Source organism: Thermobia domestica, chromosome 2 (genome assembly GCF_964235325.1).
Source record: "Thermobia domestica chromosome 2, izTheDome1.hap1.1, whole genome shotgun sequence".
Lineage (NCBI taxonomy): Eukaryota > Metazoa > Arthropoda > Insecta > Zygentoma > Lepismatidae > Thermobia > Thermobia domestica.
In genome coordinates this window covers 2,980,184-3,001,470 of record NC_137455.1, presented here as the reverse complement: position 1 = coordinate 3,001,470, position 21,287 = coordinate 2,980,184, and the positions used below count along the sequence as shown (strand labels likewise).

Genomic DNA, 21,287 nt, shown 5'->3' with positions numbered 1-21,287 from the left:
ATTCTTAGATGCTCAACCCACATCAAAATACATTTTTCGATATCTTTAACAGGATTCACACTGAAACCCTGATATTGATTTCCCTCAAATTCCATGAATGAGAAAGTAAATTTTTCGTGATTCGCGACAAAGCAAACACGATCATTTATAATTAGGTTTAGAAACAAAGTCAATTTTTTAATCAGCCTCCATCATTCCCATAGCGATCCAAACCTCTCCTTTTTATTTCCAAAGTATAGTTTACGCTTACTTTCTTATTATAAATATTTATTATGAGTCAGGCTTCCTGTATTTGGAATAGAATAAAACACCAGTATCAAAATAATAATTATAAACTAAAGATATCTGTAATATCTCGCGTTCTCAATACTTCATAAATATAAAGACATAACATGATTTGCCCATCTCTTTGATCATCTACAACCAACGAATCTTACTCGTATCTTCATCTGTAGCATTTGCATTTTTCATTTAATTGGTGCGAGATTGAAGTACTAGGACGGGAACAAAGGTTGTCGATAAGAAAGTGGAAGAAGGCCAGATTTATTGAAAAAGAGCAGGGCTGTGTTACGAATTAGAATGCAGGAGTTAAAATTGACGAACAATGAGACAAGTTATTGGAAATACTTAATTTGTAGCTTAGTTTTCAGCCGGATCAGGGAGGGAAAGGGATCTGTGGTGTTTAGTTTCACTTTTGTCAACTTTTGTTATGATTGGCTGAGTCCATTCAGAACCAGTTTCTGGAATCCTGTTATATTTAGATGCAAGTCCCTCTTGTTTTTACAGTGTCTAATGAAGCCAATATGTAAAGTTCGTTGGCGATACTGTTACACAGTTATTATTTTTAAAATAAACCTTGCTTTATTCAGTGATTTGATTTCTAGTTTAAGTTATTTAGGACAGCAAAGCTAATATGAACCAGTAAGTTATTTAATTTGTTGTTCTTCTTTCAAAGCTTGAAGTTTGAACACTTTTTGGCGCTCCTCCAGCTTGTTTATTTTTAAATATAATTTTCTTTCTCTTATCGTCTTCTTTCTGAATCTGTCTTGATTCTTTGACGTGTTCTTCATATCTTTTCTGGGTAGTTAAAAAAACAATTCCTGACTTCTGTGTTAAGTATTGCAGATTTCTCTGACTTTCACGGTCAGTATGAAGCCTATTTAATCGTTTTTGCTTTATTGCGATTGACACTGGAACTGAAAATGGCAATTTCTACCATTTACTATACGGCTGGAATACAAGGATATGGACGGAGACGCTTAATGCATGTCACGAAACCGGTTTAATTCTGATACCTGTCGACCGACAGACCAACGCAGCCGCTCGCTCAGACTATTTCTCGTGAACAGCATAATTTTGAAGTCTAAAAACAAGCAGATGTTCTCAACTTTTCGAATTACCGACAGAGAAAGGTAAAAAAAGGTCACTGAATCTATTGAAGAATTGGAGCGGAGAGGTGAAGGATAAATTCTTTTATTTCTTATAATGTGCTCTGAGAGTCAAATACAATCTATGTGTAAAAAAATTGTTTACCTTCAATTCTGATAAGTTGTTTTGATGTTCGTAGAGTAAGTGTTTCACTTTCTGTTTGTACACTTTTATCTCCACTTGATGGCGCTCTTCTGCTTCCTCCATTTCGCGATCTTTGTTCCTGGAAATAACAGTTAAGATATCAATACAAAATATTACAAACATCAAATATTCATACACTCATGCAATACAGCGGTTTTCACGTAGTTTCTTAAAAGGCAACGAACTCATCCTTACAATGCCACAAATCAGGGGTGCTCACAAGTGAACGGGTCATCACACAAAATGAAATAGTAAAATTTTACAGAAGGCAGCGAAAATAATCGAAACAATAAAACCAGGTATCAACTACAGATTTGTACTTAAAAAATATAATTGAGACAGGAACAAGACATTTTAATCCAAGCCGTACTTTGAGGGGGAGGGTGTACGAGGTCAGAACTACTGAGAAAGTTTGATAGTTAAAGGACATGAGCAGTGGCGAATCTAGAAGATAAAAATTTTGGGGGGGGGGGGGGAGCCAGAACCCAGACTATGATAGGTATATCATGAGTTACTATATACTTTCAAAAATACATAAATATTAGCTTAAATTATTTTTGCCACTCAAAAAATTGGGGTGGGATGGAGGCTAGGCTCTCCTGGAATAGATCCGCCACTGGACATCAGAATCTGTTGGTGGATCATGGATATTTTCCTATATCGAGAATAAATTTAGAATCCCCGTACATTGGGAACATGATTTCAAAATTGTTACGACTCCCTTCGTCACAGCAATTATATGGAATCCACTAAGCTTGAGAGGACGATTGCTCACATTATATTCAAGATTTTCGCCTATTGAAACACATTTCTCACCTTGAACACAGCTACGGACGTGTATACCTCAAATTAATCACCTAGTAAAGTTCCTCTTTAGTCTTTCTTCCAATATTTCGACTGAAATACTCGATCACTTATTCTCAGGGGCACACAATGGCCTAAGTCCTTTTTCTTCACAATACGATTTTTATTTTTTTTTGGTGACTCACCAGTGGTAATTGAGCTCCTACGTGGCTAAACGGTTATCGTATGCGCCTTTGGAATGGGAGACCCAGGTTCGATTCCCGGCGGGAGTTAATGCGGTTCGGATTTCATGTTAATCAGTAGGTCCACATCTCATACAGCCTCGCTGCTGAACAGGACGTTAAACTCAAAATCACCTCACCTCAACAGTGGTAATTAATATTGTATATTCTATAACATTGTATTGATACTTACGGTCGCCTACCTTTCTCATTAGTTATAGGTTGCTCTTATTAATTTATTATATATTATAAATGATCTTGCTTATTACAAACCTGAAAAAAAGGTCGCTTAACAACACTCAGACATGTAAGAGTGGTATCAATGGAAGAAGAGAGAGCTGAGTTGAAGGAAGCGTTATATCTGTTACGTCATTGTTGTCAGATCTAAAATATATATCAAAGGTAGGTATCCAGATTTATCATTGTTGCCAAAATCCAGATTTAAAGCCGGTTTACATTTATGAATAAAGGATGATACTTTAATCTTTCGTTGTTTCCTTGTTTTTGCTGAACCTATTACATTCACCTGCTTTATATTGTGTGGTTGTTTTAAGTGAACCTCCAATTCCGATATGCCTCTTCTTGTGACTTTTGTAATTCTCTAATATGTTCTTTAATTCGGGTGTTAATACTGCGTTTCGTTTGACCTATATATGAGGAGTCACGTTCGCATTGAGTACGATAAATACCTGACTTATTTAGTGGATGAACGAAATAACTTTTAAATCCGGTAAGATGTTTTTCTAAACTTTTTGAGAGGATATTGAAAACAGACATATTATGTTGTGCACGAATATGTTGAATTTTGTCGATAATTGTGCAAAATAAGGAATTCCTATCCAAGTTTTTGCTTCTTTGGAAGTAACTGTTTTAGGGGCTTGCACCGATCTGCGTGTTTGATTAAACCACTTTTGTAATATCATCAGCATAATGATAATATCTGATAATGTACCCTGCTGTAAAATTTTTTATGTGTTTCTTTGCTTGGATAGTGAAGATTTGCCAACCCACTTTGATGACATTATTATGGAAGTAGTCAATGTATTTTTAAATTCGAGTCTTGCATTCATTACTAAACGATCCCTTATCCACGTTAAGTTTTGATTGTTTTAAAGAAATAAATATTTTTTTAAAAAATAGTTTCTCAGTTTAATTTTTGTAAAAATAAAACTATTTCGTCTATAATACTGTGTAAAGTTTTTGAATATCGCCATTTGACGAGTCAATTGCAGCATTCTTTCAATTTCCTTGACGTTTTTATTTTATCTGACTCCTATTATTACCATTCGTGAACAAGGTGCCAGCAGTTGTACAGCCAACAGTCTCAAGTGTAAGAATTGTTAAAGAACTAGAATTTGAAATAAGTGAAGTGATTAATAACATTCCTGAGCATACCGTTTTGAAATACGGTTAGAAAGGGGATAAAGCCGTTCGATATTGATGACTGTTCGTAAGTTCTTACACTAACCTTGCAGTGGCTAATCTTCGTTATTACATTATGAAAGATCATCGTCATCATCATCATAGGTATTCTGTCATTATTGAAAGGTTACTTGCTGGAACTGAGAAGCTTCCATGCTCCACGGTCTTCCGCTAATCTCTTCGTCTTCACCTACGATTTCTCTGTTTTGATATTGTCCATTACTTGTAGTCTTCTTCGCTTCCTCCCTCTTTTTCCTGCCACCATACCCTCTAGTACGTCCCTCATGATACAGTTCCTTCTTATCCAATGTCTCAACCAGTTTCTCTTCCTCTTCTTAAAAATATCTAAAATTGTTCTTTTCTTCCCAGCCATTTATAAAACCCTCTCATTCGTTTTCCGCTCGACCCAGCTAATTCTCTCCATTCTTCTCCACACCCATATTTCGAAAGCTTCCAGTCGTTTCTCATCACTTTTGCGTAATGTCCAGGTTTCTGATCCATTCAGTACAATACTCCACACGAAGTAGTTATGACTCTTTTTTCAGTTCTTTATTCAAGGTCCCACAAAATAGTATTTTCTTCCTCCTAAAGGCTTCTTTCGCCATTCCTATTATAACAAAATACTTTGGCTTGTGTAATATTTACCTGTACCTTGGGCAGAAAGTACTCATACATATGCACTATACTTAGTAGAACGTTAATTTCATATTAAAAAAAGAAGAATGTTTTTAATATATGTATGAGATTATTATGGGATAGTTGTTGATATGGATATGTTTTAAGGTTACCTAGTCAGTGAGTTTGTGTACTCAACAGTTTTAAGAAAAGGATATTATAAGTTATATCAAATAATAAACCAGTTTAACATCGTTTATAGACGTTGTCAGTTTTATTAAAAAGGTGAGATTAATGGTATTTCAATATCGAAGCTAATGTTTTTAATGTCAAAGAAATTCTACCACTTCGGATTTTTATCTCAGCAAACGAACCAGGTTTACGACTTTCATTTTGATAAGTCGTTGTAAAAATTTGGTTTACCTCACCCGGGAATCTGTAAATTCAATTCCCGAAGAAGAAGAGTAAGGTTGAATTTACTTTTATATTACAGTTAATGAATACGAACTTAACCATATTGCGAAGTGGTAAAGTAATCATAAGAAAAATGGACAACGAATCAATGCAGCAGGAATCAAATACTAGTGACCAAGGTGAAACTAGTGTAACACCAGGTTTGTCATCAGAGGATCGACTCTTGTTAGCTGTACAGCGACAAATAATGCAAATGTCTACTGAGATAAAGCAGACCATAGAGCAGAAGTCTGACGAAGCTAACAAGCGATACGAAGAATTAAAGCAGACCATGGAACAGAAGTTCCACGAATCTAACACGACCATGGAACAGAAGTTCAACGAAGCTAACAAACAAAATGAAGAATTAAAGCAGACCATGGAACAGAAATTCAACGAATCTAACAAGACCATGGAACATAAGATAGAACTGAAGTTTGACGAAGCTAACAAGCAATATGAAGAATTAAGTAGACGGATAGAACAGAAATCAGATGAAACGAAACAGACAATTGTCCAAGTGGTGAACGACATATCCTCACAGTTCGAGGAAAAGTTAAAAAGGATATCCGATGATTGTCAAGAAAAGCACAATCACCAAACCCAAGAAATTGGTGCTTTAAAAAAAGATTTAGAAGTAATAGAATCTTCCATTAAACAGCAAAAGATCCAGGTTAGCAACAACTCTAATAACATACGTGTAAATACACAGTTGTTAGCTACTATTCAGGAAGAGATTAAAATGTTACAGGCCAAAGACAACATTTACCGTAATAACTTGGGTAGTGATCGCTTTGAGTTTCCCCGCTCACCAGAGATGAACTCGCCTTCGCCGGGGTCTGATGAAGATATTATACTAGAAGAAAGTTGTCCGAAGAGTACTGATGAGCGAAACATAGATGGTGTGACGACACAGCATGTCATGGATAGGAACTATCACTCAACAAGAACAAGGAATGAGAAAAAGAAGGTAAAATTAAGTGTTAAAATGAGTGAAATTCGAGCTATGAGCAAATTCAGTGGTAAGTGTAATGAGAATGCTACTTCTTTCTTAGAGAAATTCCAAGACGAATGCAATATAATGTCTATCGATCGATCACAATATATGAAATTAATACCCCATGTATTACTCCCACCTTGTTCCTTATGGTTTAAGGCAATACGTGATCACATTAGTTCATATGAGGAATTCAAAGCGGCATTGATCGCAAATTATGAAAATGACTTTTTGCTGGCAAATAGAGATGCCACCCTTAGAAATCAACACTTCAATCCTCGATTGCACAAATCTCTTGTAGAGTTTGTTGTAAATGTCTACAACGAATTAAAGGTCGTTAATCCTTTGCAATCGGAATCGAGAATAATAGCATCGATTCGAAATTTGCTTCCATTTAAATTGCAACAGATCTTATTTTCCACACAGTGTATGAGTTTCAGCCATTTATTGATGCTTGTCCAATGCTACGAAACTCAATACCATGCCATGAATCCACAATCAGGAATAGGTAAAAATAAGAATAATTCAGATCATTTGGTGCCTGTTCGGAATTTAAATATCCGAAGTGTAAATAATACAGAACCTAACCTAAGCCGAGTATACTCTAGCAATCCCAATGAACAAAATAGACAAGGTTATGTAGGGAATCCGCCTAACCTAGCTAATCATGGTAATTATGATGTCAGATCACTCAACAGCAGTAGATATAAAAATAATCGAAGTACTGAGCGAAATTCCAGAAATGCAGCGAACTACGTGGATAGACGTAAGTGGAGATCAAGAGATGGGACTTCATACCAAAATCAGAATCACGATGAAAGACATGTACGACATCATATAGAACCTAATCATGATAGCGCAGTACAGTGCACTTTATTAAAACCGTATGCAAGTTCGAATGTAACCTGATTACCGTTACTGAAATTAGGTTAAATTCATGTTAGTTGTAGATTCTTGTAAATTTTTATTTTTGAGTTTATGTGTAAATATCAATAATGAAAACAATCCTTATAACTTCGCTATATAAGCAATATGAGGAATTATAGTTCGATTTATAATTGATTAAAAGCAAAGATTATTTATATTTGATTGATTTGTGTTGAAAATTTAATTGTCAAAGATTATGTTAATAATAAGATCCATTCTATAAAATCAATTATTCAACGACTACCTTAAATAAGATTCTTCTTTATTATAACATCTTAGTGCCACTATGTATACCTTTAAATGCAACATCTGACTTGTTTGTTATTTAATGCGCCCGTAAAGATTAATATTATTTGTAACCCACGTTTGTCCTTTACATTTTTTGAAATCGCAACCTTCGACGACTAATTAAATAAGCGACGATATTTTTAATAAGAAAATGTAATAATAATATAGTAGATAATAATGAAATAAATATAATTAATGTAATTAAAGATAAATATTGATGAAATGAAAGAATTGTTATGAATGTATTTATATATATATATATGTGAAATATAATGAATAGATATACAAGGTGCGATTAAAATATGTTGGACATAAGCAATGTAAAGAACACTAATGTAAACGGACCAGTGGTTCTTGAAGATAAAAGCCAAGCCTACTCATGACTTTTATATTCAGTCCCTTTGTCGAGCGACATTTTTATATAACAAAATACTTTGGCTTGTGTAATATTTACCTGTACCTTGGGCAGAAAGTACTCATACATATGCACTATACTTAGTAGAACGTTAATTTCATATTAAAAAAAGAAGAATGTTTTTAATATATGTATGAGATTATTATGGGATAGTTGTTGATATGGATATGTTTTAAGGTTACCTAGTCAGTGAGTTTGTGTACTCAACAGTTTTAAGAAAAGGATATTATAAGTTATATCAAATAATAAACCAGTTTAACATCGTTTATAGACGTTGTCAGTTTTATTAAAAAGGTGAGATTAATGGTATTTCAATATCGAAGCTAATGTTTTTAATGTCAAAGAAATTCTACCACTTCGGATTTTTATCTCAGCAAACGAACCAGGTTTACGACTATCATTTTGATAAGTCGTTGTACTATCCTTGCTTTTATTTCACGTTCATATTTCATATCATCACTAATAATACTACCCATGTATCAAAAACTATTCACTTGTTCTATTTTCTTCCCTTCTACTTTTATATTTGACACCGACTGCCTCGTTCCAATCAAAATGGCTTTTGTCTTTCCAACATTTATTTTCATTCCATATTCTTCGATGGAGAAAATTAGCTGGGTCGAGCGGAAAACGAATGCGAGGGTCTTAGAAATAGCGGGGAAGAAAAGAACAATTTTAGATATTTTAAAGAAGACGAAGAGAAACTGGTTGGGACATTGGATACGAAGGACGTGCTAGAGGATATGGTGACAGGAAAAGGAGGGAGAAGGCGAAGGAGACCACAATTAATGGACGATATCAAAACAGAGAAATCGTACGTGAAGACGAATAGGTTACCAGCCGACCGTGGAGCATGGACGTTTCTCAGCTGCAGCAAGTGACCTGCCAATAATGGAAGAATACTATCAGGCTGCTATCACTTCTACACCTTTAATGAGCTTCTGGTGTATTTTACTAGTACACATTTCCTAGAAGTCAAAATCAAATTCTCTACGTACATTTTGGATTTTGGATTCTTCTTCTGCATACAGAAACACTTCCTTCGCTCTGCAAGAATATCCAATTACTAAATAAAACCACCACTGGATTGAATATGGGTAGTTTTTTTTTTCCAGTTGATTGATAAGTTGGAAAAAACTGAAATGTATATAAAAGATATTTTTTTTTTTTTTGACTTCTAAGAGATGTGTGTTAGTAAAAGACATCAGAGGCTCATTAAAGTTGTCGAAATAATAGCAGCCTGAAGCGAATATGTAAGGTACCTTAACACTTTATTAATTTTTTTATTATACCTAAGCGTGTGTTAAACGTAGGGGCACAAGTTTTTCGCACTAAGAATTTGAAAATTTCGCGTGTTGTCTTTTCATATTTCGCGTTTTGTAGCATTTCCAAATACAGTTTCGCATTCTGTAGCTCTTGTGAAAAAGATATTCCCTGTGTTTTTACAATTGTTCCTTTTATTCATAGATCACTACAAAAATAAACCATTAATTACCTAAAAGTAAAATACACTGAATATTTCACTTGACGTTGTAGATTTTACTTACAGAAAATTATATTTTCTTAATCAAACTGAAGGAAAATCAGTAACTAAACTTACTATGAGTAGGAAAGTTTGCAATGGTAATAGCTAACGCGCAACATGTTCTCTATACCAGTGTCCGAATCAGCCAAAATGCACCGTTCATGACACGTTCTAGCGTTACGTCAGCGAAAAATTGGCGTTTTTAAATTAATGAAAACGTATTTTTAAAATTTCGTGTTATTTCGCGCATTGCTAAAAATTTCGCGCAAAACTGCCAATTTCGCGTTTTATTGCGCAACGAAAACCAATGACAATACACATAGAATATCATAAAACGGCGAGAAACTGAAAATTACTTAATTCTGACGCATTTTCGTTTTATCACGAATTGCGAAAAACTCGCGCCTCTAATTATACGAAATGAGGCTTTCAATATTCTTAAAATTATGTAGGCGTATGAAAGGATGATTCAAATTAACAAAAAATTGAACTTACCAATATATCCTTTTGTGGGAAAACTAAATATTCTTCAGACGTATCGGAACAACAAGTTAGTTCCGTCTTCAGTGGTGTTGAAACAGGAATAAATACAACCAACATAACGTAAAAAATGGTTACTAAAAAGCATAAGCAGAACACAGTGGAAGAAGGAAAGAGTTTAGTTTGAAAGAAGAGTGGTGTCTATGCTAAATCACTTTTGCCAGAACTAAAATACACATCAAAGGTAGGCAGCCAGATTATATCAATGTTGCCAGAATCCAAATTTAAAGCAGGTTTATATTTATGAATGAAGTATGATTCTTTAATTTCCGGTTGTTCTTTCGCTTTTCCTCAACTTATTACATTAACCTGTTTTACATTATGTGTATATTGCTTTAAACGACATGCCCTTTTCTTGTGACCTTTTTGATTGACTAATGTGTTCTTCAATTTAGGTATTAATATTACGCTTGGTTTGACTTATACAGGGTAGCCACAAAGTCCCGTAACCCCTGAAAATAAGTAATATAAACTACTAACTTACGTAAGTAACTATAAGGCAAGAACTGAACAATATAAACATTAATGCTTTCGAGAAGTTTTATTGAGATAGGAAACATTAAATATCCAAAGGATCAGTCTGCCGACCGTCATTCTCACGACAAAGGATAATACGTCGCCAGGTTCTGTGCGACATTTTGCAGAGCATTGCAGATGTAACTTGAGTGAAAGCTTGTTCTACAGTTTCTGTTAGTTTGGAAGTGGTATTGAAACGGTTTTGTGCAATGATGCTCTTTATGAACCCCCGCAGCGCATTATCACAGGTGGTGAAGTCTGAGCTTCGTGGTGGGAGGCAAGCGGTGCGGGCAGATCCGGACACACACGACCAGTCCAACGCCTAGGAAAGACTTCCGTAAGATATTCGCGTACGGCGAGGGGATAATGGGCAGGTGCCTCACCATGCTGAAACCAACATGTCTCTTTGATTCCGTGCTCCTTCAAAAGAGGAACAAACCAGTTCTGCAACATGTCCAGGTATCGCTGGTGATTCACAACACCTCGAAAAAGAATGTCCCATACACACATCTGCTGTCCACGCCTGCCCAAATCTTCACATGCGGGGGATTCTGTTCCAACTCTTCATAAAAGTATGGATTGTCATTGGACCAAAAGACCACATTACATCAGCGAGAACTCCTGTAAATTGCACACTGATCGGTAAAGATAACTTTGTCGCGTTTTGGTATTGTGTCGAACGTCTGAAGGAGTGCCACACATGCCTCCACTATCCGATCCATGTCTACCGTTAATTCTTGCACGCGGATAGGTCGATATGGGTGTAGACCTAAGTCTTGTTTCATGTGCTTTTGCATAGTCGAACGAGAAAACTTACATTAGCATTTATTAAGGGGTACCGGGACTTTGTGGCCACCCTGTATATGAAGAGCTAAATTCACACTGAGCATGATAAATATCTGATTTATTTAATGGATCAACAAAATAAGTTCTAAAGCCGATTAGATGCTTTTTAGGGGATACTGGAAGCAGATACATTACGCTATGCAAGAATACGTTGAATTTTTGTCGATAATTGTGGGAAAAAAGGAATTTCTATCAAAGTTTTTGCTTGTTTGCTACTGTTTGCTGCTTGCTCTTTTCAGCACCCACTTTTTACGTTACATGCATTTGGTGGTATGTATTCCTGTTCCCATACCATATTTGTTTTATCCGTTTTTATCTTTGTTACCTTACCACTGAAGACAGAACTAGCTTGTTGTTCCGAAACGTCTGAACAATATTTTGTTTCTCCATGTGAGGATATATTGCTAAGTAACCAATTTTTGTGTTAATTTCAACGTTTTTAGTTTAAAATAAGGCTTTTCAAACTGAAACAGTTGCTCCAGATTTTGCCCAAAAACAATTAAATCGAGGTCCGTAAAACCAGGAGATGAGTGTATCCCGCCGTTATTTTAAACAAAGTATACTCTCAAACATTTGGCGCACAGACTTCTTTTAAAAAAAGGAAGCTTACCGCAGCTCTGCTTTGTTCTCTTCTAGCTGCTGCCTTGTGATCTCCCAGAAGGTGCGTATCTTGTCTCTCTCCATCTGAAAGTAATTCCTCTCCTCTCGTTCGCGGTCCAGCTCCTCCTTTATCTTCACCGCGAACTGCTCTAATTGTTCTCGCGTCATCGTGGTCGTCGACGCGAGGTCGATGTTGCCGATGCCTCCTCCGCCTTTCTTCGGACCCTAACAACAGATAATAAACACATATAGACGTAACAACCTCCTCAGACATATGTTAAAAAAAAGAAAAATGTTTTAAAAGGTTACAATGAAGCATTACATCAAAGGTGAACAATATGAAAACTTTAACGTATTGAAGTAACATTATGTTGTTAAAATAGTAATATTTACTTACGATATGGCTCTCCGTCTGACATTACTTTAACAAAGAAACTAAAAATTCTAAGCTTACGACATGTATATTAGTTTGAAATTTTACTTTGTACATGAGATTATACATTTATTGTGATTTGAAAATAATATTATGAAACTTAATATGTACCATTTTGTCTGATGATCCGCCATATTTCCAGTAACATCGCACTCCCGCTCCTATAGAATTTCTGCTGTTTCTGGTAAAAAAAAATTGTGACACGTGGTTTTAATAGGCCTCCTTTCAAACTAACTTAATACCATTTAGGGAGTTCTGCAGAGATGGAAACAAATTATTATAGTATGACGGTGCCAGGTTAGGGCAATATGGTGGATGCATTGAAACCTCAAGACCAGTTCCGAGTCTATTGTTTTACTCGGCGGTAGCCGCACGGGATGCACGATGCTCTTATAATCCACACCAAGCACACAGCATAATCTTTCTGGGCGTCAGTGTGGGTGTTCTGACACAGACTGTGCAGCTTTTCTTCGCTTCAAGCACGACGTTTTTCGCACATTGCTGTCGTAGGTTATCCAATTTTCATCACTCGTGATCAACCTCTTCAGAAATGGCTTGAATTTATTTCAGTACAGATTTCCTGAGAAATTCTATGTTTTTGAGTCAGATTATATTGCACACAAACTTCTGGAGCTTCTTTTTGTAATCAGCTCTTCCCAAATGAATAAACATTGCTCGATGATAAATGTTCAAGTCATTAACGATGTCATGATTGCTTACATGCCAGTGTTCTTCAACTTTTACTAGAATATCGTTCACTTTTGCTGTGATTGGTAGCCCACTGTGCGAAACATCTTGGACATAAAAATTTGCACAACAAAAGCGATTGAACCATCTTTTCGTTGTTGATTTTGATAACGTATCTTCCGTAAAGTACAAGACGAACCGTATTGAAACATTTAGCACGAAAAGAAAGACTAATCAAGTTTCAGAGGCCACCACCACAGCGACTGGAGTTTTTGGTTCCACACTCTCACTTTCAGTATACAATGTTTGGATAGAAATGTTATCTGTCTGGGTTGAAACACACCTCCGGGAAGTTGCGACAACTGATGCAAACGGAACAGGGAGTGGTGTTTGAACTTCCGCATAAGTAGTGGAAATCTTCTCAATTACCATTAGCTATCGGATTCATTTCTCCTTCTTTAAGGCTGGACAGACCTTGAACCAAGCACAATGATCACCCTTACAGTTAACACAGCAGAGTTTGGTAGTTGTAAAGAGCTCTGCACCATTTCTTTGGCCACAATTAGGACAAATAGCAGCCATCGCATTACAAGATGTGCTGATGTATCCGAAATACTGACACTTAAAGCAACGAAGTGGGCTGGGTATGTAGAGACGCAATAATAAATAATATCCAATCTTTACGAATTCAGGGAGCGTAGGCGAACGAAAGTAAGAATCAATGATTGAGTCGGAAGCAGTTCACCTGACTTCTTACTTATAATCTGGGATACTTCTACGACATACTGGTCTGCTAGCTTAAGCTATATATCCTCATCAGTGGTTTTCAGGAGATCCCTCCATGGCCAAAATTCAGTGGACGGTGGGGTTCTCCGGTGATGCGAAGTGATCCAATGCAGTTTAATTAGGGTAGCTTCCAACTCTGCTATTTATTGATCGTTTCCACTAACAGTAGACCATTTCTTAATTTTTAATGTCTTTAACCTATCCGGCAGGGTACGTATCACTTTGTTCATTTCAAATAAGGGTAACATTTTAATGTTATTTGGACGCTTAGACTCGCTACTCGCACTTTCAACTATAACTTTTTCTTTAATAACAAAATATCAAACCATTAGAGTTGTACCACTTGTCTTTTCCACTATTTCTTCATGCACAGAGACACTCTGCTCTTGCTTTTGTGTTTTGGAGTTATTATGGGAAAGTTAGAGAAGAAAACTTTCAAGATAATTTACCCATGAATTGAGGTTTCTATAATACATAATAAATTCGCCAAAGTGCCACACCGAAGCGTTCACAGGAATAACTAACATTACTCCTCAAACAATTCTGTAGGTATGCTCTCACCGAAGAATCAGTGTAGGGCTGACGTGGTCCCGTCAATAGGATCACATGGCCCGGAATATATATATATATATCGGGTAGTTCATTTAAAATTTGCCACCCTCTGTATCTTGTAATAGAGGGGTTTGTTTGAATTTTTTTTTTTCTTTTCAGCCCATCTTCCATTGCTATCTACAACTAACATTCTGCATATGGAAATCTTCTCATCTTACTCCGCATCTGGAATTGTCATCTCATAGTACTCTGCAATTCTTCCTGACTTAGTTCAATAACTTAGTGTAAGTAATTCCGTGTTTCGCTTGTAATATGTAGCAGTGGGCGGATATTCAAGTTATGTGTTGTGGTGTGCTATCGACCATCCTTTCTTGTTTCAATATATATATATATATATATATATATTTCTGGACCCTGCCATATTAATTTTGACGACACTGTCAGTTATTTCTCTCATTTCTTGATACGTTCGTTTGCTTATTTCTGAGAACACACACATATAATATAATTACACAAAAAAAATAAAAAAAACACAACCCAAATCAGTAAAGGCGTAGAAAAATGGTGCGGATTTTTTTTAAAAATTTATTTTTAAATGATGGGTTCGAGATTTTCTATACGAAAATAAAAATATGCACAGAACACTAGACAAGAACTAAAGCACGTCGCGATAGTGCAAGTCGACCTCAGATAGAGGCAGACATCCACTGGCCACCCTCTAGTAGGACTCTCACCAAAAACAAAACTCAAAAACCTGCGAGTCTTGCAGTGCAATTGAGAGAGTAGGCAAGAAACATGAAGACGAAAGGTAACCAAATGAATGATGAGCGAAACCACTCTATCAACAAATAACTAATTAATTTATCAACACTCAACTAAATTGATACTTTTGGCGTTATCCAGGCCACACTACGAGAAGGTGGTGCCTTGTAGTTCTCCTCATTTGAAACTTTACTTTTTTTAACAAAAAGTCCTCGAGATAAACTCTATATGCATATGAGATTGAATTATAAAGCAACGGGTTTATCAAAAGAGAATCCAATAATAATAATAATGCAATTGGATACAAACATTTCAAATAATGCAAATTTTCCTACAGGATCGAGTTTCTTGTTTTAAGCAGCAGCAGCAGCAGCAGCAGAAGAAGAAGAAGAAGAAGAACAACAACAACAACAACAACAACAACAACAACTACTACTACAACAACAACAACAATAACTACTACTACTACTACTACTACTACTACTACTATTACTACTACTACTACTACTACTACTACTACTACTACTAATAATAATAATAATAATAATCATCTTCATTTCAGAGCTGCGAACAGCTTTTTGGCAAAAATACAGCACGTGGCAACAGAGCACTATATTACGATGGAATACTACTACTACTACTACTACTACTAATAGTAATAGTAATAATAATAAATAAGAAAATAGTAAAAAGAGGAGTACTAATATAAAACACCAGAAATAATTCCTTGTCAATGCTGTAAAAATTGTCAAGCTCTCTCTATCTATCTAAAACAACGAAAAGCTAAGAACAGCAGTCTTAAAATTACATTTTAGCTTAATGTTTCTTAACGTTATTGCTTCAAAACTATTATTCAGATCTCATAAAATTTTCACTTGCTTAATATAGTAAGTTCAAATGTATGTCTTTAAAGAATCTGTCAAACTTTTTAAAATTTCACATTTCGAATTCGGAGAAACTAAAATCATGCTATTTCTTATGATATGAACTGGTACTTTAAAACCTATGTTTTGTAAACAGTATTCACTGATATAAACATTATCTTGTACTTTTTGCATGCATACTCTGTCCAAGTTTTTTCTTGTTTTTTTTAAGACTCTCCAAACCCCAATAGTTATTTCAATACTCGTAGCTATGTGAATAGTAGCTCATTTTCATCGTAAAACATAGCAGTCGAATAAACATCTTTGCGCAGATAATACCGGTAATAATAATAATAATAATAATAATAATAATAATAATAATAATAATAATAATAATAATAATAATAATTATTATTATTATTATTATTATTATTGTTATAAAACAGATATAGTTACTTTCTTTAGAGAAGAACTTGTCTTTACAAAGGGAGCTAGTATACTACTGCAAGCTATTCAAAGCAGAGATGGGCATTTTTGCTAACCCTCACTCACCCTCACCCTCAGTCGACTCCCTCACACATGCCCTCAGCCACCCTCACCCTCACACTCACCTACCAAAATGAGGGTGAGTGCGGCCCTCTTGAGGGCAAAAATGAGTGATGGTGCCCATCTCTGATTCAAAGTAACATCTACTCTTATTCGTCTCTGTCAATATGGAAGTGATTGTACGACGACTACAAACCATCTTAAAATTAATAAAAAGCCTCAATTCCTGAAACAAATCCACTAACTGCTTTATAAAACGAGTAAATGGTTATTTTATATTAAGAAAAAATACGTACCATTTTGACTCACGTAGTGCCTCACAGAAATATAGAGAAAATAATTTGCTTCAAATATATCTGGAATGAAAAATGGGATAATAAATTTGCGTTAAAATGATGTTGAAATGGATATTTTATTTTATTTTTTATATATTAATAGAAAGCTACTTAGTACTCATTAAAAATAATCTAAATCTTGAACTTCGAAATAGACTTAAAAAACAATAATAACTTTCATGTGGGAGTTTACACTTTGAGCTAACACCTGACTAGATTTCGAGAAATATTTTTCTTCTGAAGAAGTGAATTTAAATTTCTAGATAATGTATTTATCAATGCTATAAAAATAATTTTTTACTTGTATAACAACAACAAAAAGTTTTCAATAAAGTCTCATTGTTTATAGAAATATGTAAACAATGTTACAAAAAAATTAAAGCAAAAAATATACAATATGATATTTAATAAGGTTTCCTAGGAATATCTACGAGGGTCAAGGTAAGTTTTTATTTTTTTAAATTTTTTACCACTGATTTTGACATTTTAAGCGGCTGTCTCTTTACATAATTTTGTTCGATGAACCAGAGCACGCCAAGGCAGAGCATTAATTCATGGCAGCTGTTTTAGGGGACAATGTATAGCTAATTTTGTTTATATTTCCACAAACCTTGAGCAGTGATTTCACCAGGGACCAAACCAGTTACCAGAGAATGGTTCAGGTTGATACATGTGACTCAGAACAAGTCGAATATATGAGCCATTATGCTACACATGACTCACTAGTAAATTTCAGGACGGTTCTAGAATGCTGGTCTGCATATATACGTGAAATATAGTAGCCAGAAATGGTTCCTTTCTTTATTAAAGGTTAATACTAAAATTACATAGTAACGCCGAGCGAGCGAGATCGAGTGAAGGAGGGCTAGTAGCCTGATTTATTTTTTCTTTATTACAACTCAATGGATGCCGAGAACCGCGGTAGCTCAGTGGTTGAGCGTTTATCTCTGGTGCATGGGGTTCTTGGTTTGATCCCAGCTTCCACCACGTGAAGTCTGTGGTGTGCGTGGGTTTTCTCGGGGTTCTCCCGTTTTTCTCCCACTTTCTTTATTCCACCATTTCATTCATTTCTCATCATCACCGTATCCTTTAGCCTAGCTGGTATAACCGTGGAAAGTGAAACTTAAAATAATAATAAAGTAAATAAATAAAAAAATGGATGCCGACCAATGTTTTAGAACCCTGCCGTAAATTTCAAGAGCATCAATTTGAAGCAGAGGCGGTGGAAATCAATGAAACGAATTTATATTTATCTCTTAGTTTACGGACATATATAATAAACAAAGGCAAAGTTTTACTATGGTCATCTCAGTGACTGAAATCAACTGTCAAACACAATGAAATGCAGGGATGCCCACAGGAAACGCAGATTGTGCCCATGAGATTTGCGTAGGGAGTACATTTTTCATTGAAAATGACACAATTGAATTTTAATTTTTTTTTTAAAGTACCTTAAAGATGCTCACAAGAATGCTAAATTGAATAAAATTTAGTCTACAAAACAAATTATATCTTGGGTTTGCCACAGCCAACTCTAATCTCTTTTACTTTTATTTTTGTAATGGTTGAGAATAGGGGAAATCGTACCAAGCATTTGGGAGGGCGGGGAGATGGATAAGGCCGATGAAATGCATGTGGATGTAAAATACAAGAACGTACAAATGAATACACCTAAACTAAACTCCTATATTTTTTAGCAGTTCTCGAAATATTAGTTCTTGTTATGATACAATAAAAAACTGTTTTATTGAGCCTTTGAAACAACATACAAAACTATATATCTATAACCCTTACATTTGTCCAGGTTTCCAGAAGTTTTGGTGCAGGTTAAGAATACTCCACCAAACAAAAAACTTTTGAATTTTCTTGTTTTACACGATTCCTTAAGACATTACGGATTGTTACTACCCTGACGGATGCCTAAATACTTGTGTACAAATTGATAATAGGCGAACAAGCTGATGTGCTCTGGAAATGATAACATGCTATCCTATATATATCATTTCATAACAAAATTTACTCGTCGTGCCTTAGAAATTGTTTGTTAGGGTAGAAGCTGTATTCATTTTACGATAACTTCCCTTTCGGGTATAAATACCCCTCCGACATAAGAAAAAAATGAGGAATATACGAATAAATTGTGAATAGCCATTAAAATTGAGAATGCTATCTAAGTAGTCAGAGCAAGAGTGCAACAGGGAATGGTGCGTTCATAGGAAGTGCGCGTCAGCGACGGAAGGTATGTGCAACAAACCCTTGGTATTGCCGTCACTCATTTTAACTCTACAATAGTTTGTCAAACAGTAAATGTTTTTTTATATTGTGTTGAAAAGCTCTGACACTAGAAATTAATATACTCTTTCATACGTAATCACTCATTTTAGTCGTAAAACTTCCATTTTTATAACGGATTATTCTTAACCAGTACCGAAGTGATGCAACATAAACAGGCTTTGGAATCACGTTTTCAAAATCATGAATACAGTCTACAGCTAGGAAAAGACAAAGATATAATAAAGTGTGGTATACAATTGACAATTCCATTGTCTGGTAAGAGGGGTTAATTGCTGTATCGTCGGACCAATTTTTGAAAATCTAGCAGATGAATTGGAGAATTTATCTTGGTTTGTGAGGAACAGTGAGTGAAAGTCAGGTGAGAGGAATAATTGAAGTTAAGAAAATACTTCTTGTTAGTTGTTTTTGATGTAAGCGGCATTAATATGGAGGCGAAAGGGACTATTTGACGGAGAGGTACACTTGTTATGATTTATGGGAAAGGCAATGTGGAAATAGTGCGTAAATGACAAGATTGTAACATAATGTGTTTGACTTTTATCGAGTTATACAAAAATAAGGACTGTCAGTTGTTGCAATTATGTGAACGGCATGGTCTACTAAGCAGGCGAACAGTTTATCGTAAGTGGAAAAGAATTCAAACTACAGAAAAGAAGAGAAACATCAAATCTAATCTAATCTGGCATTAGTGCTATATCGCCGGACCAATTTGAAAATCGAAAAAAAGTACGAAAATGTACTGCATTCGATTATATTTGGGTAGATTAGATTAAGTTACAGATTACGTCACATTAGGCGTGCAGTTTTACTATACAGATCCATAGTATAAGTAGTAGGGATGGGTTAGAAGCCCCGCAGGGGCTGCTTGGGTTCTGTTTTCGACATGAAATGGGCAAATTACAGACTTGCCCAATGTTGTCTGTATTTCGACACTGCCTTTCGCGCCACTATATTATAACAAGTGTCCCTCTCCGTGAAATAGTCCATTCACCTCCACATATAGTGCCACTTACATAAAAAACAACCACCAAATACAACCACTTTCTTAACTTTTATTATTCCCCTTACCTGACTTTAACTCATTCTTCCTCACAAACTTAAATAAATTCCCCAATTGACCCGGTAAAATTGGTTCGGCGATACAGCACTTAACCCTCTAACCTAGTTTAGTACTTTTTTGGATGGCATTTAGTATCTCCCCCAAAGCTAGGCAACACATAAGCCATGCATCTTATAATATATAAAGTGTTTTTCAACTATCCTCGCTGACGAGCCTGCTCCCTACAGACAAACCCCTCACTTCGCTCGAGTTCCCCTGCTGTGCTCCTGCGCTGACTCGGTTAGATAGCATTCGTGCTTTTTCGTGGCCACCTAGCACAAGTTGGTTCGTGGTTTATGCACTAGCTCCTCATTTAGTACACGTTCTGCAAAAAGAAACCGGAAAATGCAATAAATGTGTGAAAATTTGGCAGATCCGTCTGCTTGAGTAATGCCCCAAACATCCTAACCTAAACTGACCTAAAGTAACCTAACCTACCTTAACCATTAAAAAAAAAAAAAAAAAAATCCAGAAAATATACCAAAAAAGTACAAAATCTATGCAAAATATTCTGGCCCCCTAGTTCCTAAAATATGTCTTTCAAACAATAATCACTACCAAGTGAGGCAGGGTCACAAACCAGTATTTTGGGGGGAAAACTAACTAATATTCCTATTGTTTTTCAATTTTCGTGTTGTCGAACGATACAGAAAAAATTCCGATAAGAGTGCACTTTGAGCAGAAGAAGTGATTTTGGGTATAAGTTTCTCCCCAATCTTGCAAATATAAGATCTCCAGTGTTACTTTAGAAAACACAGCTGAGCGAGGGAAGGGGGTTAGAAGCCTCCCAGGGCTCGTTTTGTTGTTGTTTCCTATGAGTGTTCTACTCAAAGTGCACTTTTGCTCATTGTCCTATTTTTATAAGGCTATTATGCGTTTGGGTTATGCTTAGCAGAAGGGATTTAGAAGCACGTGAAAAACATGAAATTTACAGGAGAAATGCGTAGTAGTAGTGACTCTTTCAGTTCCAGTGACAAAGAACTGGGGAATACTCAAGCAGAGAAATGGATGATGCAAGTACTTAGACCTAACATAACGCAACCAAATCTAACGTAAGCTTACCTGAACTAACCTAATATTAGTAGAAATAAGTAAAATTCTATCACTTTTTGGAAAATTACGCTGGACCCCGACACTAACATAATGTAACCTAAGCTAACCTAACCTAATGTGAACAGAAATTACTGT

At 35.5% G+C, this 21,287-nt stretch overlaps 2 protein-coding genes across 2 annotated transcripts in view; one reads left to right on the top strand and one right to left on the bottom strand.

The window, feature by feature from the left end:
- Gas8 (Growth arrest specific protein 8) overlaps positions 1-21,287 on the bottom strand; it is a 66,506-nt gene that overhangs the window by 44,003 nt on the left and 1,216 nt on the right. Inside the window, exons 2-4 of the mRNA XM_081738201.1 lie at positions 16,667-16,726; positions 11,752-11,966; positions 1,534-1,651 (exon numbers count right to left, since the gene is read on the bottom strand). Coding sequence (XP_081594327.1) covers positions 1,534-1,651; positions 11,752-11,966; positions 16,667-16,669 — 336 coding nt within the window. The 5' untranslated portion in view covers positions 16,670-16,726. The remainder of the gene's footprint in view (positions 1-1,533; positions 1,652-11,751; positions 11,967-16,666; positions 16,727-21,287) is intronic.
- Positions 16,821-21,287, top strand: part of LOC145669859 (derlin-1-like) — a 45,785-nt gene continuing 41,318 nt past the window's right edge. The window contains exon 1 of the mRNA XM_081738206.1: positions 16,821-17,146. The gene's annotated coding sequence lies outside the window, so the exon portion shown is untranslated. The remainder of the gene's footprint in view (positions 17,147-21,287) is intronic.